A 25,442-nucleotide genomic window follows, 5' to 3' on the forward strand; every position below is an offset into this window, starting at 1 on the left:
TTGTTCTGTCCTAAGGAACCAAAATAGAAAATTCAGATAGCAGGTGTTTCTGGCTCACGTGAAGGCTGCTTTACTCTTGGGAGGAGATCAGCAAAGAGATCTTTTTTCAGCAGTTTTATGAAGATAATGTGTATGCGTTCCTTTCAGCAGGAACAGACATTTTACTAGAAGCAGAAAAAGATTATATGGGTTTTGTCTTAACTGCACGCTTTGTCTACCTGACACAATGCCATCATTCAAAGAGCAGAGATTGTCAGACCACAAATAGTGCCGTAAAAACAAAGACTAGTATTTCAGTTGTAAAATCATTTTTTATTGTTACAAATATACATATGAATAAAATCCCTTCAACCTGTAATGTAAGTGGGTAGCTGTGAAATTTGCACCCCCTCCCTCAAAAGCTGAAATGTTTTTACAGATGTACTATTTTTCTCATAGAATTACACATTGAAAGGAAGCTAATATGCAGACAGAACTGAGGAATGCCTCTAGAAAACACCAATATTAATAAAATTTCAATTGCCCTCATTCCAATCAACTATATACATTAATATATGAATGTGGAAGCATACCATGATTATACGTCATCCAAATCCTTCTCTGTTGTGCTTTTTGACAGTACACAAATGTAAGCGTTGGAGCTTTATGTACAGTACGAGAACAGGAAGAAAGAAGCTCCCTATGGGAGAATGTAAAAACCATACCCAAGCATTTAATATATATAATCTATACAAATTATTTTATTAGTGTGCTCTTTGAATATAATTACAATGTGCAATTGCATACCGCAAGAATATATTTATAGGTAAGTCACGTGCAGATTTGACACATTTACATTCAGCAGTACAACACATTACCTGCTGTACAGTGTATTAGTGTAAGACAGTGTCCAGTTAATTTGCTTCGCTTTCTAAATGCCCTAATGCAGGGCACTCTTTGTAGCTGCTTCAGAGAAGTTCAAGTAGAATACATGAAAGAATCGCTGGCTTTAGCAAAGGCATAGAAAGGAATGTCTGTATTGTACAGAACAGAAATTAGGGACTGAATCAATGCCAAGTGAGTGCACTGTAAATCATGACTGGAAGATCAGGTTTTCTGTATGGAAATGTACCTGTGGTGAAAGAGCAGCTGGCTAGAAGGGCTGTTGATTGCTGTACCCTGATTGTTATAAAAAGCTCTTGTGCTATGAAGCACTTGTACTGATTGCTAAACAAAAATAAAATCTTTATCTGCTTCTTCGCCAGAGTCACTGGACTTGCTTCCCTGATGGCCGTCTTTACTTAAGGACCTCTGCTTCAGTTCCTGGAACTCATGAGACTGCTGCCCAGGGCTTCTTTTTGCAGCTGTACAAAACAGAAATAGACTTTACTAATGATTGTAGAAGAGAGGAAGAAAAAATAATTTTAAAAGAAGTCATTCATGCACACAGGACCTGCTCCTGTTCCTGCTGAATTAATTTTCACTAGGGGGAGTAGCATAGGTTCATTAATTCTTCATTAATTCAAAAGGTGAGAAAGCAGAGGGAGAGTTTGAGCCAACTTTATTCCACTGTTGGTTGGCAAGCAGGCGAATTTGAAATATGAAACTCAGTACTTCACTGTGACATGCATAAACATTACAGTTCGAAACATCCTGGAGACTTTCTTCTCATCACACCACTTCAAAAGCAGAACAGCATTCTTTTTTTTCCAGCTGGGCTGGCTCTCAGATGATGCACTCCTGACTGCTCCGGTGGATATCCTCGCTGGGCACCCCTCAGACCAGCGGTGCACATCCCAGGCAGGCCTGTCTCCCTGGCAGGACACATTTATACTCTCCCTTTTGACTCAGCAGCCTGAATCAGGACAGACAGTCACCTTGGTATCCAAGTGACCTGAACTGCTGCTCCCTGCCCCACCAGCACTGCACGACGCTCGCCCTGTTCCCTGACAGAGGGGATGCTCACGGCTCTGATCCCAACCTGCATCTCTTCCAGCTGAGACCACAGGCTCTGTGCCTTGCTGTGCTCTGCAGTGGAGAAGGCAGGAGGACACATCCACTTTCATGATCTAAATGCAAACAGTACCCATTTTGTTTGTCCAGAACTCTAAAATCTCGGTAACACCAGAGATTTCCCTAAACCTCCAAGTTTTGAAATAAACTGGGAAGAAGGTCGTAAAATCTTGTTAAGATTTCTGATCTAACCAGTGGTCCACAATTGCTATGGTAACAAGACAGTTATTATACAGATCAATGGGGATGATATTACACAAGGATTGATAGCTTTAGAAATCTCATAGTTCCAGTTAAAATGAACTTTTAAACACACAGTGGCCCTTAAACGGGACTTCACTGCAAGTCATCTTATTTCACCCCCACAAAATTAAACATTCCAATTATGAGACCTTCTTTGCTCCACCATTTCAGATAAGGACACCCGGGCTTCAGTTCACACTGATCCTTGTGTCTCTTCACATTTGAGGATGCATCTCTTAAGAAGGCACCAGCAACCGTGGTAAAAAAAACCAAAGCACCACCTCTCCTTCCCTGCGTACTCCTCCCCTCCAGCCTTACCGCTGCAAGGGTCAGCCTGCCCTGTCACCAGCATGCAGCTCCAGCCACAGCAGGGACAGGCAAGCAGCAGGATGCTGTTGACGCCTCTCCGTGGCCGTTTTAAATTGTGCCAGGCTGTGTTAGGATCTGTCAGGAATGCGGAAAATGCAGAGAGGAATCCCGAGGGAGCTGCTGAGCTGCCTCAACAGGGATGCTCCCTGTATCCCTGGGGGGCCAGCATGACTCCCCAGGCAGTGCTGGTGTGTGCCAACAGGCTGTGAAACGGGGCACAGAAAACTCTGGCTGGTTTTCGTTTGGCACAGACATTGCCTGGTCTTGGATCTCTGCCGTGACAAAAGCAGAATGGGCACATCCATCGCTTGTCTTGCAGAGACCCACCTCCGCACACCTGGTACATTTGCTGCCCAAATAGTTCTCCTGAGTGCAACATACCCATTTCCTTACTTGTGCTAGCCTGAATACAGGAGGAAATGAAATCCAGCAGATACATCCTCACTGTGTTCTTATCCCAGCTTTGCAAGTTGGGAAAGAGGAGGAAAGGATTTTGAGAAAGATTATTAAAGCTATTTAATGGAATTGGAGAGGATTATGATACCTAAATTCTGTCCAAAAAATGTTGGGCATTTCCACCTTCCCAAACACCACTGCTTCTTGAAGAAATAGGTGCCTGGAAATTTTTGAGTCATTCTTGATACTTGTACCTCACAGTAATTACATGGCCTTTGTCTGGCCTCCATTCACTATTCAAACAAAACCCAGAACACATCCTTCAGCAGCCGTTTTAATTTATGGTCTGAATAATCAAGACAGGTAGTTTCCCCCCAAAATGCCTGAAAAATATCAGGCATTTAAGTCCACATACTGCAACATATTAAATATAAATATATAAAATATATTAATTTGGTTATGATAGGGAGGAGAGATTCCAAGTTTGGATGGGCTAAGTTTGATTCTACAATATGAAAAGGAAATCAGTTTATACATTTTGGGCTGAGGATGTTACAAAAGGGATACATGATGTCTTATAAATAGAAAAACTGCAGGTAAATGTAATTGCATAAGATGTTCAGGTACCTCATTAAAATACTTCAGAAAAAAAGTAACTGTTTAAACAAACCAGTTAAGAGGTAAGGAGAAGCACATGAACATGTACCATTTGAGAACAGGAACTTTTATACTTTAAAAACACATAGATCAACGAAGCATTTTTATATCCTACTGAATGAATTCACTGTAAGTCAAAGTCGCTCTTCCTGAAGTGCAGCTTAAGTGTGCAGCACAGTGCTGGGTTTGGGTTCTTTTGGTGTTTTTTTCTGTTTGTTTATGAAGTTCAAATCAAAGTACTGTGTCAAAATATTCTGATTTCACCCGTTCTCAAATGTTTTTCTGGTGATGTACTGAAACTGGCACTAAGAATATTCAGGTTGGAATGTATTTTCAAATACTTCAGTGCACACATCTTAAAAAGGAAAGGTATGTAAGCACACAAAGCAGCAGACAGTCTACCTGCAGCGTACTTACATAGCAGCATGCCAGCATCACTGCAATGAGCAGCTGTGGTTTGTCACGAGCCCTCTTCTGCAGAGGGGCTGCAGGTGCTATATGGCACTGGTCACTGGTGTTGCCATGAGGGAAAAATGCACACACATTTCTTATCTGGAAATTTTTTCATGGGGACAGAAAGAGGATCAGCATCCCATGAGATTTTTATCTTTCTCATAATCCAATGACAAACCCACATCCTTTTTTGGCTTCTTTGATATTACTGTTTCTTAACAATTGTTAGTGCCAGTTATCAAGCATTGTCTTGATGAAAAATGAAAACTTCTAACCAGAAGTTGGCTGTGCCTTCCTCTGCCCAAGCACATTAGCTTCCTCTTCTGCACTGGTAGAATACTGCCCCGAAGTGGTTTTCACGCTGCCAGATGGCTTGGCACAGTCATGAGCGGTATCTCTTTTCTGACAATCTCCTGTTTGCTCTAGCAGGGAAAAGGATTCATTTATACCCCTAAACTGTATTGTAGGCCCATGTCCAGAAAGTAATATAAATAGTTTCACTTATTCATCCCATTTAATGAATTGTTCAAAGAGTATCAATCAATATGCCAGATGCTTGCTTAAATTTAGTCCAGATATTTGCATATGTTGGTAACTCCAGCCCGATCTTACAGGTATGCTGTGTAAAGAATATTTTCAGATTGTCCCACAAAGTACAGCTAAACTCATTAACATAAAGCAATTTCATAATCAAGTATAATCTAGTTTTCAGATTTTTTTTTGCAGGAGATAGAATTGCTTACTAACTTAGGCAGATTTGTAGTGATTTACCAGTTGCATAAATAAATTGAGCACGCTAGCCTGAAAGGCAGCAGAAAGCAAGGACAGAGGAAGGACTGAGTGAGGAAACAGAAATAAAGTGATAAAGAAAAACCTGAAAAAGAATAAAAGAAACAGAACTTGCTTTTTTCCTGAACAATTTTATGCAAAACACAGCAGCTCCCTAAGGATCAGGAAATCCAATTTTAGCCATTCTAAACTTATTGATAAAATCTGTGCAGTGCAAGGTAGCAGTAACTAGAAAACTCTGTGTTTGGCCAAGTTGTCTGTGGAGGTCTGTGTCTAAGGGAGCAATGAGTGAGGAAAACGCAGTGTCTGACCCCTTTTGTGTAAGGATTTGCATACAAACATGTTTTTAAAAACAGAGCGATTGCCCCTCTTCTCACGTGACCAACTGCAAAACCTTGTGAAATCTCTGCTGTGTTAGAGATTGCTGTAACACAGAAGTATTGGAGTTATGATCCCATATTCTCTGCTTCTCTGATATGCCCCCTCTTCATGACAGGCATGTAGCACGGAAGTGCTGAGGTTAACCTTACATTAAAATGTACCTGCAACAAGTCCCATGACATCGGTTTCCCTAGTTATGTAGTAAAAAGTTCTTTCTTGCAGGCTGCTGAAAAGCTGGCGAGGAAGCAAGGACTCTAGCATATGCGGTTATCAGACAGCAGCTGAGAGTCTGTTGTGGCAAGAGCCTTTGACTGCAAACATTTGTAACACGGACGGGCACCAGTGTAGTGACTCTGATCCCTAAACTGTAGCCCAGTTCACCTGCCTCAACAAAGGCTCTGATGGGACTAAAGGCAGGAGAACAAAGAGGCTGTATTCTGCCTCGGGCCCTCATAATGCCACAGCCCACAGGAGGCACTTCAGACACCCTGCTGTCTTTTCCAGACCCAGCCACAGACTACAGCAGCTTTTGGCAACAGACTGTCTGAACTCTCAGCCCTTTCCAGATACAGGAGAGGTCCTTGGGTGTGTCGTGTCCTACTAGCTGTACATAATTCAGTCAGATTGTTGTGGTTCCACTGGGCTACTTTTATGGCACAAGAGCAGCCCAACAGCATCACACAGGTGGCTGACATGAAAATCAAAACCTGTAGACAAATACCAACATGTGCTGACACACGGTCACCGAATAGTAGCCATCACGGCAACAATTCTCCAAGCAGAGCAACACCCAAACTGTGAGGTTAAAATTGTTTCATAAAGGAAATGGTAGTTTTAGGAGAGCAAAGGAGAGGCTTCTCAAAATATACCTCTGGGCCATCCAGCTTAGGGATGGCTTTGCCCCTAGAGGGGGTAACAGTGGGATCTGTGGGCAGCACAACTGCTCAGTCTTTACAATCCGATGTTACGTACCTGCCTTGACTGTCTGCCACCACACTACACTACAAAAGCTGCTGGCAGAGTGTGAAAGGGCACCCCTTTGTCTCACAACTTAAGTGATCGAAACACCTTGGATATCTTTCTTGAGGAGAGTCCCATGGAGGAATAGATCTCACTCCCCGATTTCAAATTCTGTCATTTGTGCCAGCTAAAACCACGTTGAGCAACATTTCTGTGACTACTTCTCCATGTATCCTATGCTATCAGAGGAAGCCTTAGCTCTTCTAAGAGCCAACTGTGAGCAAAGAAATGCATCAGCAGAAGTAGAAATCCAGTACACACATGAAAAGCAGCAAAGACAAGGCAGCAGCTTACTGCTGTACATAAAAGGCACCAAGCCCTGCCCTGGCACACAGAGTCTCATTGCCTGAGGAGGCGGTGAACCCAGGCACATGCAGCAAGCCCACAGAAAGGAGGACAGAGCAACAGGCTGGCTACAAGGAACAAAGTCACGGCTGCTTCCCTGGAAATGGGCTGAACCATGGAGCTGCATTTCACATCACTGTGTGTGACCAATACCAATTAGCATCTCAATTCAGACCAAACTAAACCATAATATACACAACGTAAGAGTCCCTTAATTGTTCAGTTACATTATTAATACCAAGTGTTTTCATCTTTCACTTGGTTTGATCAAAGGAAGAGAAAAATATAGAGCACCAACCCACGGGTGAAGAAGATGAGGAACAGGTAACAAGATACACTCTCCTTGCTCTTTTTTCCTGCAAATGAATAACCCTCTTTCTTTCCAAGTGAAAACAAATCTGGGGACAACGACACGTTAAATTCTAAGAAAGGACAAGCGCGCTGGAACAACAGCTATACCAACACTCCTACCTTCTTGAGAAAATGATCTGACTGAGGGGCTGCTCTGACCATCCTTTTCTTTATCAGAAGGAACCTTCTTCAGCACAGGTGGAAGCAGGGCAACTTTTGGGGAACTGGGGCCAGAGGGAGACTCCGGAGCATCCTCTGTGAAGTATCATGAACAAAAGGGTGAGAAGTTATATTTCTACTGTAGCTCACAGAAATGGTGCTTGTATGATGGGCCAAACCTCAACACAATACACAAACAAGAAACAGATAGAATCTGTGTCAGAAAAAGAAGGATTCCAGAATTTACATTACGTCAAGAAAATGCATGATGGCCCTCAGTCTAGGTGAAAATATTTTAATAGTCAAAGCAAAGATCTCAATTTCAGCATTTTTAACATGTACTGTTATTGTAGCACAAATTGAAATCTGATGGGACCAACCCAATTTCCTGCAAGACATAAGTATGCAATTTGTAAGAACAGCTGAAAATTATTTTGGATGGATATTTGGAATTATTTGTTCTATTTATATTTTTATTGTACTGAAACACAATGAACTGATCATTTTAGATGTCCTGTTTCACAGTTGTAAGGCATAAAAGTGAACCGGGGAAACAAATTTCACAAATAGCCTACAGAACTCCGTACTTCCAGGAATAAATTGCCAGTACATAACACAATAGCATCTGCAAAGATTTCCTAAATAATAAAAAGACTTCATCTTCTAGACCGTGAGGAAATCTGGAACTTAAAATTCAAATCCATAGTTTAAACCACTTGGATATCTTGTTTCTCTAAAAGGCCGGGTATATGTTATGTATGGCAAGCTGACTACCATTTTTACAGTCCATACAGGAAGACCTTTTCAGTCTTACACTAGGCAGCCTTCATTTGGACAGTAGAGAAGTACAGCTACAACGGATTACTTAAACTGCTTGTATGTTTGCTACCCAGGGAGTAAACAGTGGCGTATGTATGCAACAGAGGAACTAGGAAGATACATTAGTATTGATAGAAGGAAAAGGAACTCAGAGTATCACCTGTATTGAATATTTTGCAATGAGTAAATTCAGTTGCACACTGGAAATTCATATGAATTTATCTCAATGAAGGAGTCACCACAAAGGAGTCAATCTTTTTTCTTTCAGCACAGGAAAGTGATAACCTTTCAAATGCAACTGATCTTGGACCTTCTCCATCTTTTTAATGTGCCTGTGAGGCCAGTTGTTTTGGGAAGCTTGGTATCAACATATGGATGAGCACAATGCTTGGCAAACACAGCTACATATTTCTGAATTAAAGCTGCTATGTGCTTTATTGAGGAACCACTTTCAGTCTTTGATAGTTTATAGACATCCGAGCTGTGCTCCTTCACCCTCAGATTACTTAGTAAAAATTTGCTACCATTAGTTTGGCTACACTGCTGGAAACAACAGTGGGAGCAAGAATGTACAAATAGAATTACTGCTTGACTTCTTCATCACATTGCCTGGGCATGCTTAGCCAGCAGGTTGCTACAAGTACTAGGACAGAAGTTAGATAGCAACAGAGATGCTGCTGCTTTTACCGCCACCTGAGGAGCTGGCCTATTACAAGTAAATATTAATTAATCTCGCTGTTAAATCCGCAGTATGCTCTCTCTGCAGGAAACAGGAGTTAGCAGAAAAGGATAGTTCAGGTCTTTCTGATACCTAAGATTTTGAGATAACACACTGCCATATTTTACAGATCAAGCATCACCAAATATGCTTTCCTATTATATTCATCTTCGTGAGCATCCCACCTGACACCTCTCACTTTTAAGACAATTTCTAAAAGGGTTGACAAAATAAATTTGAAGCCATCTAAAACCTGAAAGTGATTCTGTATTTGAACAACATTCTACCCACTGGAGTGCAGAGACTGAGTAATGCTCAGGTTACTCATTAAGGACAGGGAAGAGGCTGTGATATCCCTCTGCCCCCTTGTCCTCGCTAGAAATGACATCATTCTGAGGTCAACAGTGAGTATGGGAAAAGCCCAGAAGTCTGCGAGCTCTTACAAATGGCTATGCTCACATTTTTCAGTCATTAGCAATTAATAAGTTGTATTTGCCATAGCTGGGGGGAGTCAGTAACTAGCCTTTAATTTCTCTCAACTGCAGTAGCTGTACTTTGGGAAGAGGGGGTTGTGACACTGCCCTAATTAAATAGAGGACAGACAAATGTATGTGAGATCTGAAATATCTCTCACTATTGGAAACCCTGAGATAATATCTGGGCAGGAGGTTAGGACAGAGCAGAAATTAAGAGTCATTCACCTGGCAGTCTTGCAGCGTTATAAAAGCACAGTTACAATTATTTCCAGTCAGAAGCAATAAGCAAAGAAACAAAGGCAAAACAAGGAAAAAACAGTGAGAGACAGATGGTTTGTGCAAGTTATTAAGAACAAAAGGCATTTGCTTGAGGGGCTAACAGCAGCCTAACAGAAAACCCCAAGGACTTTAGTACTTAGAGACAGGTGTTTAGAGAAAATACAGTTATTTTTGTCAGTGCTACTACAACAGGGCTTTGACACTGAAGCAGCTTTCTGTGTTCACCTTTTCCATGGAAGCAGGCTAACTCAAAACAGCTCTGCTGCTGCTGCTATTGCTTCTCCTCAGGCCTTACTATTGCGGATCACAGATTAAACCATTTTAATAACTTTATTTGAATTAGGGCAGAAGGAGGTGGAAAAGGAGGATGCAAGTCAAAAGCATTTTGACTGAAGTACCTCTCCCTCTACATTTAACTGACTGAAGGATTTGGCCATGGGTGCCTCCTCCAAAGCACACACAAACACCACTCAGAAGTACCCAACTGGGGATAACAAATGCCCAGAGGAGCTCCTCACCAGTACGAGAGGCAGACCGTGGTTTCTGTGGCACCGTGGGTCGTCCTGCCAGGCTGGGCTTTGTTGACTGCAGTGGGGGTTTTGGGCTGGTCGGTGTATTGGAAGAACTTCTTGCCTTTGCAGCAGTTTCTGCCTTTGGTTCAGCTTTTGAATTTTTTTCTGATGATGCTGTGATGGAGTCACCTTTATTCGAAGCAAACCGACTCTCTGGAAGTGTCTGCTGGAGTTTAGGCACTAAAATAAATAGACATATAAAATAAAGTGTTCTGCAACACAGAAGGGTCTGTGCACAGATAGGCACGTGTGGGAAGTACCATCATTAGCTCACATAATACTGCTGCACTGCCGTGTGAGAGGACCCCTAATATTTCATTCAAAATCACTGCAATAGTATAATCTAAACCAGCTAGTTCTTACACGTGCTAAGCTTCATAATTCAATTGCCTCAGAGGTGACAGCATCTCCCCCTTTTTTATATATTTGGGGTGATAGATGGCTGGACCTTATTCTTCCTTCATATTTCTAGGAGCAGATGGTACAGCCCACCTGCTGAGAAAGCAGCAATGGATCAGTGGAAAAGGCAGCCTTTGGCTGTTTTGTGCCTCTACAGACAAAAGGTTAGGTATCCAAGATTAACAGAGAAATCCTGGCCCAGAAAATAAATCCCAAACGTGTGATCAGCAGGCTACATCTTTTTATTTGTTGCTTTTAGCAAGCTCTAGCAGAGATTTTGAAACTTAGCTGAGATCAAAGTATTCTTTATATATTTTATCTAATAACACTGTATATGTATTACAGTTTCCACACATTGGCAAGTTTATCAACATATTATTTATCCAAAACAAAGACCAAGGTATTTACAGATAAAGCTACACTGACTTCCAAGCAATAAATCAGTCCTCTCTAGCTGTGTAAGTTGGTAGAAAGCCGGCTGAACTTGAGGTTGCAGACAAGCAAAATGTCTGCCCTACTTTCCTTCTCTCCAGCTTTCAGAAGGTTGAAAGCCTGTATGTAGCAGATATAACGATCATCTTGCAACCTGTATGTTGGCTTGGGACTTCCAACAATTGTCACATCTTTATTTTCAGAAAGCAATTACAGACTAACTGAAATTCAGACTGGTAGCCTTGGTGCTTGGCAAAGCCAAGTATGTGCTCACATATGTTGACTTGACCTACCTACCTGCTACATCCATTCAGAAATCCTACTTGTTACAAAAGTGCTGAGCACAGACATTTTAATGGCAGTGGGAGGGAGGGGAGTGTCGATACAGTTGCAAGCCAATCTCCAATACATTTCTCCAGCTTATGTGCTGTTTTTCAGCCCAGCGGGATTTAAACTCTGGCAAACTATTATAGAGCTGAGTGGCACATATATATTTGTCTGAGTGTGTGACAGAGAGAATTGCTACACATGCAATATACTTTCATGCTGCAAGTAAAACAGCAGGACACCTTCTCCACCTGTGCACATGTGTGCATACAAAAAAAGCAACCAACATCCAGACATGAAGCAAGGATTAAAAAAACACCCCTTATTCTCCTTCTGCATCACTATCTATAGTTTTCTTGTACCAACATCCAGCAATTTTCCATTAACTCTCTTGACTTCCTAACCTCAGGCCTTCTAGTATTATTAGAACCCAGTAAGTTAAAATAAATTAAGCCACAACAAAGACAAACTGTAGTCACAAGAGTGAAGAGTGGCCTTGGGGAGCTCTCAAGCAAGAGTGGTAAAGAAAGAATTGACATCTGGAGGCCAAAAGGAAGGGGCATGCACAGTGCAGTGAGGTGGGGGTGAAATGTGTTATATACAGAGATAAGGACCAGAGAAAAATTGGAGTCAGAGACCCCCAGTTACTCTAATGCCCCAAGCATAGACTATTCTTGCTCCTCTGACTTCAGTTTGATGATATCAGGAGACACATACAGTATATAAGGTTCTCCTCAAAAGACAAGCAGGCTTTAAAAGTGCTGGTTTATAGAGTTCAACATGCTCTTAATATGCTGTCTTTTTAGATTTTTATTTCAGCCTTGCTTCTGTATGTTTTGGCAACCCTATATGCCGTGCTTGTAGGATACCTACCACTGCTGTTGAGAAATAAGACCTGGATTTCCTATAGTTCAGTCCACTCCTTTCAGTCCAGTGAATGTGGTACGCAGAAACCACCAGAGCTGAATCCTTTTTGAACACTTCACTGACCAGTCCCAAAAGTATGCACAAAGACCAGAATTTCCTCTTGTCCTGAGATGGCTGCACTGTAGGCACAGCAGGCCTAGGTGCAGAGGGAATCAGTACTGTAAGCCCTGCAAGGCTGAACTCCACTCCCTGCATGATGAGAGTCGTTTTGTGCATGTGTGCAGTGTCCAGGGGCCTCCACAGCTTTGCAGACAGCCCTGGCTTCGGTCAAGCTGGGTAAACCCTGGGAAGAGCCTGGTGCCATTGCCCATGAGATGTCTATTCTCACAGCTGAAAGCCAGGACTACTCAAGCTGGTACGTGCACAGACTACTGTAAAATTTGCAAATTGGTCACATTTAGGTAATCAGATATATTCAGGAGTTTCACTTCTTTGTGTGCAGACATTTTTGCTGGCTCCTGGATTCAGCTTCAGCTTTGCTGATCCCATTACAAGTCAGCATCCTTTCGAAGGTGCCCGAGGCACATGCACCAAGTACTTTCCCTCCTGTGTAATGTGGAACACAAGAGTAAAAGCTAAGCCTTCAACCCAGCCCTAGAACTGACTTCATGAGAAGTGCTGTCCCACACAGTATAAAAAGTGAGCTTGTTTCTAATCCTTTCATACAGCATAGGCTCATATTTTGCTTAAGCAGTTGTAGGCACACAGTCTGGAGAAGGAAGTGAGATTTTTGAGGTTAGGTATTTTGCATTTTCTAGAAAGTGTTTATATCAGGAAACTCAAGCTGTACCTGTACCACTTCCATCCAGTCGTTCTGAGCTCATCGCTGTGTCAAAAGACTCTCTGGAAGTTGTGTCATTCCCAAGTTTCTGAAAGAGTGAGAAAAGCTCTTGTATTAATAATGTATCTGTAATAAATACAATTCAGTGGTTCTGTCAGGAAAAAAGCTCTAATTTGGAAGCCTTAAGGCAGAGAAAGCAGTGATAGTTATAAATGGTGGATTCTCTCTCCTTGTTTCTCTTTCAGGTCTTGGAGATCTAAGTGGGAAGAAAACTATGCTGATTTCTAATTAATGCTGTCACATGTCTAGCAAAGCTGCCTCCTAAGTAACAGGTCTCCTAATGTACAGAAGTAGAAACTGAAGGTGCTAGTTGGAAACAGTCTTTTCTTCAAAGACAGCTTCATATTTAAAAATTCCTTGTTCAGTTTAAAATAAATTTCTCTGAAAATTCTGAGTATGACTGCTGAAAGGATCTTACACTCCTTCACATACAAGAATAAGTTATTATATTTTAGATAAACCTGCAACTACAGAAGTAGCAGCGCTCACATATTTTCAGGATTCCTCGAAAACCAAACAGACCTTACTTACTGAAAGGTGTTTAAAGCTACACATCACAAGCACTGCTGGATGCTCAGCACCTCTAAAGAAAGGGGGCTTCTTGTTCATGTGCTGATATTCTGGCTAAGAATTTTATTCTCAAAAATAGCTTTCCTAATATCCTAGCCTCAAAACAAAAGGTACAAAGACTTTTGTCATGTCATAGATCTAGCCGAAGTGAGCTTGAAACCTGTGTATTCACCAGGAGCAGCTCAGATATGCACCCAATGTGCTTGTAAAAGAATCAGCCTCCTTTTACTGCTACCAAAGCTGAAGCAGTGGGATAAACAGGAGGATACAAAAAGTGCACAGAAATAAGTGCAGGATATACTATGAGAGCCTTACAAAGATGAGACTAGGCCAAAAAATGAGATTTTTTTTGAAACTAAAAAAGTGGCAATACAACTTTTGAAGGCAGCTTCAATCTTGATCTTGATTTGCTATTTCATGACAGTTAGTACGGCAAATAATCTAAAGTGAATGATTTGCCCTGATGACCACTGCATTTGGTTATACACCCATGCGTAAGTCACATCAACATGTTCAGGTCACTGCAACTACTGCTCCAACGCCGCATGATTCATGCTGGGATCTGGCTGTCCCATAGCATTTAGAAACCTCCACCACGTGCCATGCAGTGTATGTCAAACATGATCAGTGCCCTTTGGAGCTTACATCTGAAAGGCTGTTAGGTAAAGCATGTAGATAAAAACTGAACAACAGGAAACGTAGAAAGGAAGAGAATAGTTACAAGTAGCAGGAGCACATATTAATGATAGAAAAATTTACAGATTTAAATAGTATTTTAAAGATAAACATAAAGGAATGACCTCTAAATACCCATGCTAGCCACGTGTCTTTCCCCTGTGGTGGTAATTCAACACAGGCGTTTCAAGAGAAACAGATTCTGAGGACTGACAGAGAAAACAGTGTGGCTGGTCTTACAGACTTACCGACATCTCTGTTTTGCTCAGGTAATCTCACAGCCCCTAAACCAAAACCTCTCTTCAGTACCACACAGAAAAGGATGGTGATGCTGAGTGCCTGCCATTCCTGTAAGACCTGGCAGGGTAATGCTACCTCCCAACCTCTCCACTAAGTACAGGTGTGCACTTAAAATGGCACACTGCTGAAAAAGGATGCTATTAGAACTGTCATTAAACTTGCTGTACTGTAAAACTACCATGATACAGATATAAGTATCCACTCTAAGGTTTTCTATTTCTACAGGTTCTAAGAGAAAATCACCTGCATGTTAAAAACCACGTGTAAGCCAAACAATAAAGTCTTCTGGTTGGAAGCACTCTAGAAATGCCATGACTTGTAGGGCCAGAATTGGTAAGCTACAGTGCTTACAGGCAAAACAAAGTCCCCTCCAAAGCTGGCAGAAACATTATGCTTTGTACCACTGGGTGAAAACTCAGGTTTTATTCCCATTTCTTGACTGACACTAATATTTTGGCTAAATTCTCACCTCTTCATCTCCTCAAGTCACATGTTTCCTTGTAAGACTGTCTTGGCTATACAGTTTCGAAGGGAATACCACTCTCCACTTACTGAAAAGCTTTTGAGAACTGAATTTACCAACAATTTCTTCATGGAATGTGAATTCTCATGAACTTTAATCAAAATACTCACTTTCCTATGTAAATATTGAAGATACATGTCCAACACTTAGCTATACAAAATCACTTGAGAGCTGTATGACAATATGAAAGTTATTTTCACTCGAACTCCTTCCTCCCTCCCTAGTTAGGGACTACTGGGGAGATATGACCATGTACAGAGACAAGTACAAAAGCCAGTGCAGTACTTAAAAATGCAATTAGGATGTTAGCATGTTTGGCTACCTACTCTACATGGATTACAAACTGCTTACAGTCCCAAGACAACATTAAGTACTTGCTGCAAAAATTTACTCTGTTAGATAAATTGCAGGCGAATTTATCACATAGAAAGATAATGACCAGGCTCTACTTTTAAAAGGAATTCATGCAAGGTTGGGAAACAGCAGTTGGGTGCCATCCCGAGTGAATGAACAGATAATCTTGGTCTGATCAGAGCTTTTGCTTGAGGCATTTAAAAACTCAGTCTTTAAACACTAGATGGAGCTAAAAGATCTTTTTATGTACACCTAGAGGCAACACTAATGTGCAAATACTCCTCTCAACCATTAATGCCAATTCGCACGTTGTATTCTAAGCAAAAGAAAACAAAAAAAGATTTTACCATCTTTCCATCTACTGTACACTTGCTCATCATTTTTATCTGTAACCAGACTGCGGTAGGGTATGAATGAAATAGTAAATTCCTTCTGGTTTTGTTTTCATGTAAAATAGCTCAGAATATAAGCAGCCATCTGTACCTTAAAGGAAAATACAATTTCATATCATACTGGAATTCTAATAAATTTGAAGATGTCAGGGAAGTTGATGTCATACCCATCCTAAACAATGTAACAGCAGCAGGATGCTGTCTTCCGTAGCGCAACCATCAGGATACTGTATGATTTTCACCTTCATGAATATCATGAATAAAAGTACAAACCAAAATTATTCAATAGTGCGAGCTAGGATGAAGTATGTGAAAAATTCTGTTAAACAGTAGTTCAATTCTGTTGGTCTGGGTAACATTAAGAATGGATAACTCAGTGCCCTGCTGGGTACAGATTTCCATTTCAATTCAGTTTTCGTGTCACTAAGAACAACAACCAAAACCCCCTATTTTTGCATTCCATAAATATCAATTTTTACAAAACCAAAAAAACCTACAATCAATAACATTATTTTCTTGAAAATTAAGCCTGAAAGAGGAGGAATAACTTTTCCAATTAGTCAAAAAGTAAAGGGTGAAAAAAAGATACTGGGAAAAGGCAATAAATTTTCTTTTTGATAGATGAAATTCAAGTTTTCAATCAACACTACGAAAGCTCAAAGAGGACTCATACTCTCCCCACTTAAAAAAAAATTACACATGCCGATAGTCTACCTTAGTCACATAATTTCAAATCTGACTAAGTTTAGATGACAAGTGCTAAGAACTTGAAGAGCACCAAGCATACATAATTAATGCAGTTGTAAAAATTTATATAAGCTGAAGTAGCTTGGTATTCTAGAAGTTACAGTCAGAGCATAATACATCCAAAATCATATGGCATTTCAATTGAAAACTTGGTGTTTTAGAAACCAATGAGACTATTCATGGACACTACTCAGCACCAAGGAGAAAGTTGGGCACTGCTCATTTCTTTAGAAAAATTGTTTGTACGCTGAGGATCTCTTTAATGAGCCATAGACTACTGCATTAATTTGAATCTGCTTGTTACAAGACTTCAGTATCTGCAAGGAATGGTTCAGACATCATGGCAAGCACTGTAAGACTATCAAGAAAGGTAAAAATGATCTTTGGGTGGCTTGCTCGGTCACAGCAAGACAATTCTGCCATGTGTTAAAGGAAGGAAAACACAGCAAAGCCTGCATATGAGCTTTGCCATAATACAACGCTTTCCAAATTACAGGGGATAATGGTGGGGAATGGATAGCATCTGAGTGCCCTGCATGTTGAAGAGAAAGAGAGGAGTGAAAAAAGGCTGATGCTTTGGTCATTATAGAACATGATGCAGCTGGAAGGAAGTAGGGGATGATAATGAGGAAGTTCAGTGGGAAATGGGCATCAGGCAAACTAGGTCAGCACAAAATGCTTTGAAGCAACACACGGATATTCCACTCTGCACGTGTGTAAGTGAAGTAGGGTTCCTGCCCAGCATCAGCACTTCACAGAGGAGAAAATTAGAGAGAGCAAAGGAAAACTGGACAGATAATTAGGAATATATTAATTTTTTTAAATATATGCTTATTTTGTTTTGTTTGAGTGTTCGTATTTGAAATACAGAAATCAAAAGCATAAAAATAATTAGGTGTGGTACAAAAGGACATAAAAATTAAAAAGTGCAATGAGAAAAGTATAAGCTGAATAGTTGTAAATAGTGTCTGGAAGTCAGATTTACTTCTCTGCATGGAATATATAATTTAAAAAACAGTACGTCTCTCCCATCTTTCTTCCTCACCTTCCAAAAAGAGAAGAGTACCAATAGCTACCACTGTAGTTAACTCTGCCAAACACCTGAGGTACCGGTGTGCAGGGGGCACACACGAAGTCTGTCCTAGCTTTACCTTTTGCAAACCATGCTTCCGTTACATGCCAACAAACTACATATCATATATAGTGCAGACATCCAAGCTGTGCTTACTAGTCGCCCCAAAATTATGCTGTAATACATGCAAACAATTATGTGTCGCCTTCTGCGCTTATGATGGCCTGACAGCAAGCACAAGAGATGGTGTCACCTCCTCTGCAAGAGGAGAGAAAGCGCAGACTTAAGGGTGCATCTCCTGCTCCACATGTGCAGCCTAGTCCTTGGCCAGGGTATCTGTGTTCAACAACCACAGCAATCCTCTTGCAGGAACACCATAATCCCTGGTGGAAAGCAGGACTGATGTGTCAAGCCCCAGCCACCAACCCTTGTAGACCCAAGACACCTCCCCTGAGGACATGTAGCTCTTGTTTATTTTTTCAACAACTCAAGAGAAATCAAATTGCCTTCACCTTCTGAGCAGAAGCTGCTCTCTTCTCCTGCTTGGCTTTCATTTCTGCGAGAAGTCCACTGCCCATCACCTGCACGCCATACCTCCGGCCTCCTTGTGGGCTTCCTTTGCTGTCACCCCTCTCAGCTTTTGCTGCATCATCTGGCTGCACCTCTTCCAGCGAGTCTGGCGTCTTTAATTCCTCAGATCGCTCTGTACCACCGTTCTGCTCTGCAGGCTTTACCTCCTTCTTGCTTGTGTCCATAGCTGGACTTTTTGCAGCAACCTTGGGCGAGGAGGGCTCCTCTGCTACTGACACAGTCTGGGGACGTTCAGATTTCGAGCCTCTTGATTTGATTAAATTAAGGAAGCCACTCTTCCTTGAGTCCTTTTTCTTCTTCTCATCACCCGCTTCACTGGGCTCACTGCTGTCTGAACTTTTAGTTGATGGTCTCCTAATAAAAGACACACACATTTTAAGCTCATCTCCCCTCCCCTCCCTCCCTCTCTTTTAAATAGTACCAAATGACCTTCTCCTGGGCAAAGCCAATATTTTGTATGATCCATATGTTGCCCTAGGCCCAGCCATTAGTTGGTGTCTCTAAATTAAAAACTGGACAATTAACATTGATCATACCGTCTTGAGGATTCTTTTGCTGGCCTTGTGTATGGTATAATGAAGAGAGGCAGCCATTTCATCTGCACTGGGCACCTGACTGTTTCCAACGCCCAGACAGCTCTGTCCAAGCAGTCTATGCACATATGGATTGGGTTTGCATGGCAAGGTTTTGGTAGCAGGGGGTCTACAGGGTGGCTTCTGTGAAAAACTGCTAGAAGCTTCCTCTGTGTCCAAGAGAGCCAATGCCACACAGCTCCAAGACAGACCCGCTGGTGGCCAAGGCCAAGCCCATCAGTAACAGTGGAAGCACCTCTGGGATAACATATTTAAGAAAAGGGGAAAGCTGCTGTGCAACAACTGCAGCCACAGAGAGGAGTGAGAATATGTGAGAGAAACAACCCTGCAGACACCAAGGTCAGTGAAGAAGGAGGGGAGGAGGTGCTCCAGGTGCCAGAGCAGAGATTCCCCTGCAGCCCTGGTGCAGCCCATGGTGGGACAGGCTGTGCCCCTGCACCCATGGAGGTGAGCGGTGGAGCAGAATCCACCTGCAGCCTGTGGAGGACCCCACGCCAGAGCAGGTGGATGTGCCTGAAGGAGGCTGTGACCCCTGGGAAGCCCACGCTGGAGCAGGCTCCTGGCAGGACCTGTGGACCCATGGGGAGAGGAGCCCACGCTGGAGCAGGTTTGCTGTCAGGATTTGTGACCCCATGGGGAACCCACACTGGAGCAGTCTGCTCTTGAAGGACTGCACCCCGTGGGAGGGACCCACCACTTTTTAGCTGTCTGTTAGTAAAAGGAGAACAACTGATCCAGGCACATGAATCACACAGCTTTTGGGGGATCTTGTCCCTTAAGGGCCCTGATTGAAATAAGAACTAGTTAGCAGAGCCACGTTCTCTCAGTAAGAAACACCTTTACGGTGCAGATGTTCATCCTCAGAAAAAAAAAAACAAACAAACAAAAAACCAACCCCAAAACAACCCACTTGCCAGTAAGATTTTTCTACAGGCATCTTATGAGCACATCTGAAGGCATAGCTGGGCACATAACATATCTGCATAAGAGCACCCCAACTGGAGAGAGAGGCACCAGTGCAGCAAATGAAGCAAAAATCCTGAGGAATGGGCACGGCCAGGGACAGACACACGGAGATAGTGCAAGTTCACAGGGACATCTGAAACAAGTGGCTGGTAGGCACCCAAGGGAAGCACAGGAGGATGCAGTAAGTCTGTGAGCACCCTGAACTTAAGCTGGCTAATCCGTTTTTCAAAGCTACCATAATTTTACCACTACACACAGTATATCACACATAGCTTCACATGTCACTATAGATATTTATAACTCATAGTGACTTTAAAACATTTGATTTTCCTGCCACAGCTATCTGCCAGTTAACACCTACCATCTTCCTTAATGGATGTCACATACAGCACAGAAGGTGTTATTCCAGGTTGTCTGGAAATTGTCCTAAGCTTTCTCATTTATTTACCTAAGTATTTGCATATGTGTATGTGCATGAACATGCAAGAATACAAGAACATCTAGACGCGTGATTCTGTAAATATACAGTCAGCTACAAAGAAATGTAAGCTGTATTAAGCCTTACACAAAGCTGATATATCTTTCAGATTAATGTATTGCCTAAATCTGGAATGCTACAAATTGGTCAAACACGTCATTAACGTATTTCTAAAACGACATAAATTTACCATCATCTATCAAAACACTGTGCCCAACCGCAGTTCTTACTAGACAGACACACCCATGTGTACTACTAGCACTGGAGAGGAGATCCTCAACCAGTGTACAGCTCTGCTTCTGCTCTAGTAAGTTCCACTGAAGGGTAAAATGAAGTCAATTGAATTATAAAAATACACACTAGTCAATAATCCCCTCCCATGCTATATTAAAGCAATTTATTTCAGAGTAGTAATTTTTAAGGAAGGGTAACTGAATTCACGTCTTGACTACTAAGGGGTTTTCTGACTTTGACAACAGCAACCCTGGGTATTGGGAACAGGGCTCAAATATTACAACTTCGAAGTGCTATTTGTCCAGCTATCAGGACAGATTTTTTTTTTTTATTTGATTTAAAAAAAAATAAATTTGAACTTACTTTGAATCCATTTTTGTCACTTTCTTAGTAAAAAATTCATCCACGCCTTCATCCACTCTCCCCATGAGGCCATTCTGATCCCCTTCTGGAGGCACTCCAGCTGACACCTGACAGAAGAAAAACTCTTCTGGTATGTAATAACCTTAGCATATTTGTTTCAATGATATTAATTAAAAGAGTTAAGACATTATAAAAATTGCATGGGCCAACCAAACCTCAGTGCAGACAATGGAATCACCATTGGAATTCCCGCTTTAGTCAGGCCAGCTGACTCATTACATCAAGCAAAAAGTAACTCAAAACACCAGTCTCAAATTGGATACTGCAGTGCATGAGGCCAGGAATCTAATGTCCTGGGCTTGTGAGAACAGAGCATTAGTTCAGTTAGAAAAGGAAAAATGCAGATGAAGGAATTGGGTGGTGACCTGAAGAGAAAGTATTTTCAACAGCTAGATGTTTCCCTATTAACAAATTTTGGATTTTGGATTTAGAGATTTAGAAACAGAGCTCCAGCAGGCTAACAGAGCCTTTTATAAGACATTCAATCCAGCACTTTCAAAAGCAGAGACTCTAATACAGACTCAGGTGTTTCACTTCAGGAACTGAGCACAGATTTTCACTGAAAATGGAAAACCTGCTCTCTCTCTTTGGTTTCAATGCCCATGTTTTGAATGTGGGTGACTGGAGGCATCTAAACCAGGCTGACCTAGTAATACCTGCCAACCACAAAGACCCTGTGAAAATTAGCTGGTGACTCTGCAGCCTCCTGAAGATGAAACACGCCATCTCCTGAGAGGATTTCTCATGTGGTCTGCTCCTGTAACATGGCTTTGATGTGAAAAAGCTCTATTATCAGTAAAGAGACTTCTTTCAATGTCACATGGAAACCTTTTAGATGACTAGAGAGGACTCCGCAAGACTCAACCCAGTTGTATTCTTAGTAGTGCTAATGACCAAGAATCCATCTGCCACAAAATCGTAGGGTTTGTAATTTAAAACAATTTAAATCAAGGAATCTCCTAGTTGCTACCATAACTCAGAATAATCCCATTTTCCCTTTTCAACTGGAATACACACTCTCTTCCATGCCTCTAAAAGGAAAAATAAATACTCTTAAAAGCTGCTGTTAACATCAAACCCAGCCTCATTAAGGCAGGACAACAGACTGCATATGAATTAATACTTTGACACATCCATGAAACTCCTTATTTTCCATGGCTGAACCTTGTTAGAAGCCTATTATTTACTTTGTTATCAAAGATAATAGTTAATATTTTATCAATACTGCTGTATCAATGTAATACTGATATGAAAAGATCCCACCTTTGTTGCCAGTCAAATTGCCCATTTAAAAAAACCCAACCAAACAGTTTAAGAAGTACAATGATGTTGCAGGCTTCCAACGCTGCCACCTTTGGGGTCTTCTGTAGAGAACTTGTGTAGCTGGAACATCTGACGCTAGGCAGCAATGCATATACTAATATTTTAGTTGATCACACTAGTGCTGCTTGTTTCATTGTAAATATTTACCTTTTCAGTCAAAAAATATTTGACACTGACATTTCAACTGAACCATGTCAACCAAAAGTGGCTGACACATATCAACAGAAATGAGAAAAAATTTAATATTGATACTGGAGCCCTCCAGATAGTAGGAACAAACATCTAAGTATCAAAGGCAAGTGCATCTCCTGAAGGGGAAATAATGCAAGAATCCAATGATCTATAGTAAATGAGAATATCTACCTCAAAAAAGAAAACAGTTTGCACCTGAAAAAGCAGCAAGTTCCTAAAACTGTACTAAAGACATACACAAATGTTGAGGGCCCCATAAGCTCCTCAAGGCACAGGATTTTCTTAAAGAAAATTGTAATGTCTTTTAGTGATCAACATTAAGGTAAAAGACTGAGCTCTGGTTTATTTTGTGATTTACACTCCTAACACTAAATAGGAAAAAAAAAAAAGTAAGTTTTCATTTGTGCATTTTATTTTTTTAGCCTAAGCTTAAAAGTGAACTTTCTATGTTCCTTTATTAAGGAAAAATCCATCTTGGAAGCAGAAATAAATAAGATGAATCACAACCTCCTTTCATACATTAGAGATTCACCTTTTTGCTGTACTAAATCTTCACACAAGATGCTTCAAAGAACTCATGAGTTTAAGATCTCACAAAAATCTAAATGATACACAGCTGTTTCATTGTATTGCTTCAAAGCTACTTGGGGGTGGGGCGGGTTTTCTTTTTGTCTCACTCTTTTTTTTCCTCTCTGAACACTCATTACAGTAAAAACTCTGACAAAACAATAAATCTTTCTTTTGCCTGCCCACCCACCCCAAGTTAAAGTTTACATTTCTCCCTTTTTTACTCCATTCTTCCTTTTTCTTACATTTTTTAGCTTACAGAAGCCAAATCTGTTTTCCAGCAAAACCAGAGAAGTACAGTTATGATCATCTGAGACTTCTTAAATTACTAAATGGAAATAACGGGAACAGCAAGCAACCCAACCGACCTCCTTTAAGTGGTAGAAAAGGTAAAAATTTTGCCTCTTGTATTTGAACTGCTTTTTCTAACCACTGCTTTCTGTATTCTCAATGTGGCAAAATCAGCAGCAAATCAATTCTGCAAATAATGCCACAGTCCACTCATGACTCTGGCCTTCAAAAGTTGTCTGTTTCATTTTTGAAAGCATCAAAGTAAACATCTTTCAAAAATTTATTATGAGGTGAGAACCAGTAAGGAATTAAACGGCCCATAAAAACAAGACCGTGACAAATGAGTTTAAGTAAAAAAGTTCCTTTCTTTTTCTGCAATTAAATAAACCCCTAATTTCCTAATTAATTCAATATGGATGAGCATTCCCACAACAGTGCGCTATCACGGGAAGTAACACTTCTCCTCTACAAGAAACAAGCTTTTGTTTCTGTTGAGCAAGGTATTGCATGTCCTAGTTCCATGCCTGGTAGTGAAGCACTTGCCCTCCTGTGCCCCCCACTCCTTCCACACCCCTGTGCAGATGGCACAGAATGTGCTGAGTGAGTTTGGAAGAGAGGCAAGTTTAGTAACTGGGAAAACATGTGCATTCTGCAGAACTGGAACTGAAAGAAGTAAACACAGATGTGTTTTCATGACAATGTGGAGACCAGTCCGTCCTTCTGCTACCTCTACCCTTCTCTGTAAAGTGCAAGGGAATAGAAACTTGGCTTGAACATCCCCTCTGCTTGAAGGTTTCTTCATTTCCAAGAGGTGTAAAAAGCACTCTACTGCCTGATATGATCTTTCCCAGCATTAGGGAAATTTTCAAGGGTCCTCTCCACCAACAATTCTCAGGGAGCAGAAGAGACCACAGGCATTCATTACTAGGCAGTATAACTCAGAGAAGCAATGGCTGCCCCTTGATAAGGGTTACTTATATCAGCTGTGCTCTGTTACCATGAGATAGGTCTGTAACTCATCCAAATCTGTCCTTACATACCCCGAAGACATACCATCACAGAAATAAATCTTTATTGATGTGGTATGCCAAGGAAATGGAACTGTGGGAACTCCACACACATATACTTGGGTTCACACCAATGTCTTTCGCAGACAGACAGTGCTCTTCTGTTTTGCTTTTCTAAGGCAGGCTCCAGCATGAAAAGCAGATCTGTGACTATGCAGATTTGCTGGCCCGAACACTATCTTTAGTTAAGGAGCTGTGGGAAGCTGGGTGTCACAGAGTAGTTCCTCTGAGAGCTGATAGAAATAAGAATTCATGCCAAGTTACCACATCTTAATGCAGGCAGAAAAAAGGATTAAGACTTAACAAACCCTTGCAATATAATTGAAAAGTGTCATGATATTTTTGCACGTTTCCTGTGAAAGCTCCAAATACCTCCAGAAACTGCTTCCATGAAAAAACAAAAGCAAATTTAAAAAGCATAAAACATATCCTGGTTATAGGCTGTGTCAAACAAGACAAAAAGCTTGTAATAGGGACTGCACGCTGAAAGACATGAATACCAGAAGAAAAATCAAGTAGTTGCTTATGGCTTTTAAAACTTTTAACAGTTGTCCTCATTACGTTGCAAGACCTGACTCACAACAAAAAGCAATCAACAGATGACATCGCCAGCAATATTTTAATGTAGACTCACTGCTGCTTGGCTGGGCTGCTGCTTTTTATTCCTTTTGGGCCTTAATTTTGTAAAGTGTTCCAGTTTTCTCCCTTCTTCTGATGGCAGCTCTGAAATGAATCCAGAAGTTCGTTTGTCTGGCCTGCTGGAAGGAAATGGTGGGTCTTCTATATGGATAGGTACTTCTTCCAGTGCTTTATCTAGATCAAATTCCATTTCTAAGAGAAATCAAAACTTTCTAATTAGACTTAACATGCTATTTAAAACAAAAGACAATGCCATTCCTCTTTTTTGTGGTAAATAATTTTAAACACATTTAGAGAACTCAGCTGCAACACGTTTGAGAGTAGAGCACTGTAAGCAAATATTTACCACCAAACACATCAGCAGAGTCACACGACAAAGCAACCAGTGTGGGCCTCGAATGCAATCCAGAGGAAGGGAGAGTCACCTGTGCTTTTCAATCAAGAACTATCTAGAAGGATCTCAGGCCAGCAAAGAAGCAAAAAGGTTTTAAAAAATTCTC

The 25,442-nt window shown here is 41.2% G+C and overlaps 1 protein-coding gene across 1 annotated transcript in view; it reads right to left on the minus strand.

Moving 5' to 3' along the window:
• Window positions 1-291: 291 nt before the first annotated feature.
• CARMIL1 (capping protein regulator and myosin 1 linker 1) overlaps window positions 292-25,442 on the minus strand; it is a 191,802-nt gene continuing 166,651 nt past the window's right edge. Inside the window, exons 33-40 of the mRNA XM_026841413.1 lie at window positions 24,938-25,134; window positions 20,804-20,910; window positions 18,091-18,523; window positions 12,895-12,973; window positions 9,966-10,199; window positions 7,117-7,251; window positions 4,386-4,532; window positions 292-1,343 (exon numbers count right to left, since the gene is read on the minus strand). Of these exons, the coding sequence (XP_026697214.1) occupies window positions 1,207-1,343; window positions 4,386-4,532; window positions 7,117-7,251; window positions 9,966-10,199; window positions 12,895-12,973; window positions 18,091-18,523; window positions 20,804-20,910; window positions 24,938-25,134 (1,469 nt within the window). The 3' untranslated portion in view covers window positions 292-1,206. The remainder of the gene's footprint in view (window positions 1,344-4,385; window positions 4,533-7,116; window positions 7,252-9,965; window positions 10,200-12,894; window positions 12,974-18,090; window positions 18,524-20,803; window positions 20,911-24,937; window positions 25,135-25,442) is intronic.

Source organism: Athene cunicularia (assembly GCF_003259725.1).
Source record: "Athene cunicularia isolate RWA chromosome 2 unlocalized genomic scaffold, athCun1 chr2_part1, whole genome shotgun sequence".
Taxonomy (NCBI): Eukaryota; Metazoa; Chordata; class Aves; order Strigiformes; family Strigidae; genus Athene; species Athene cunicularia.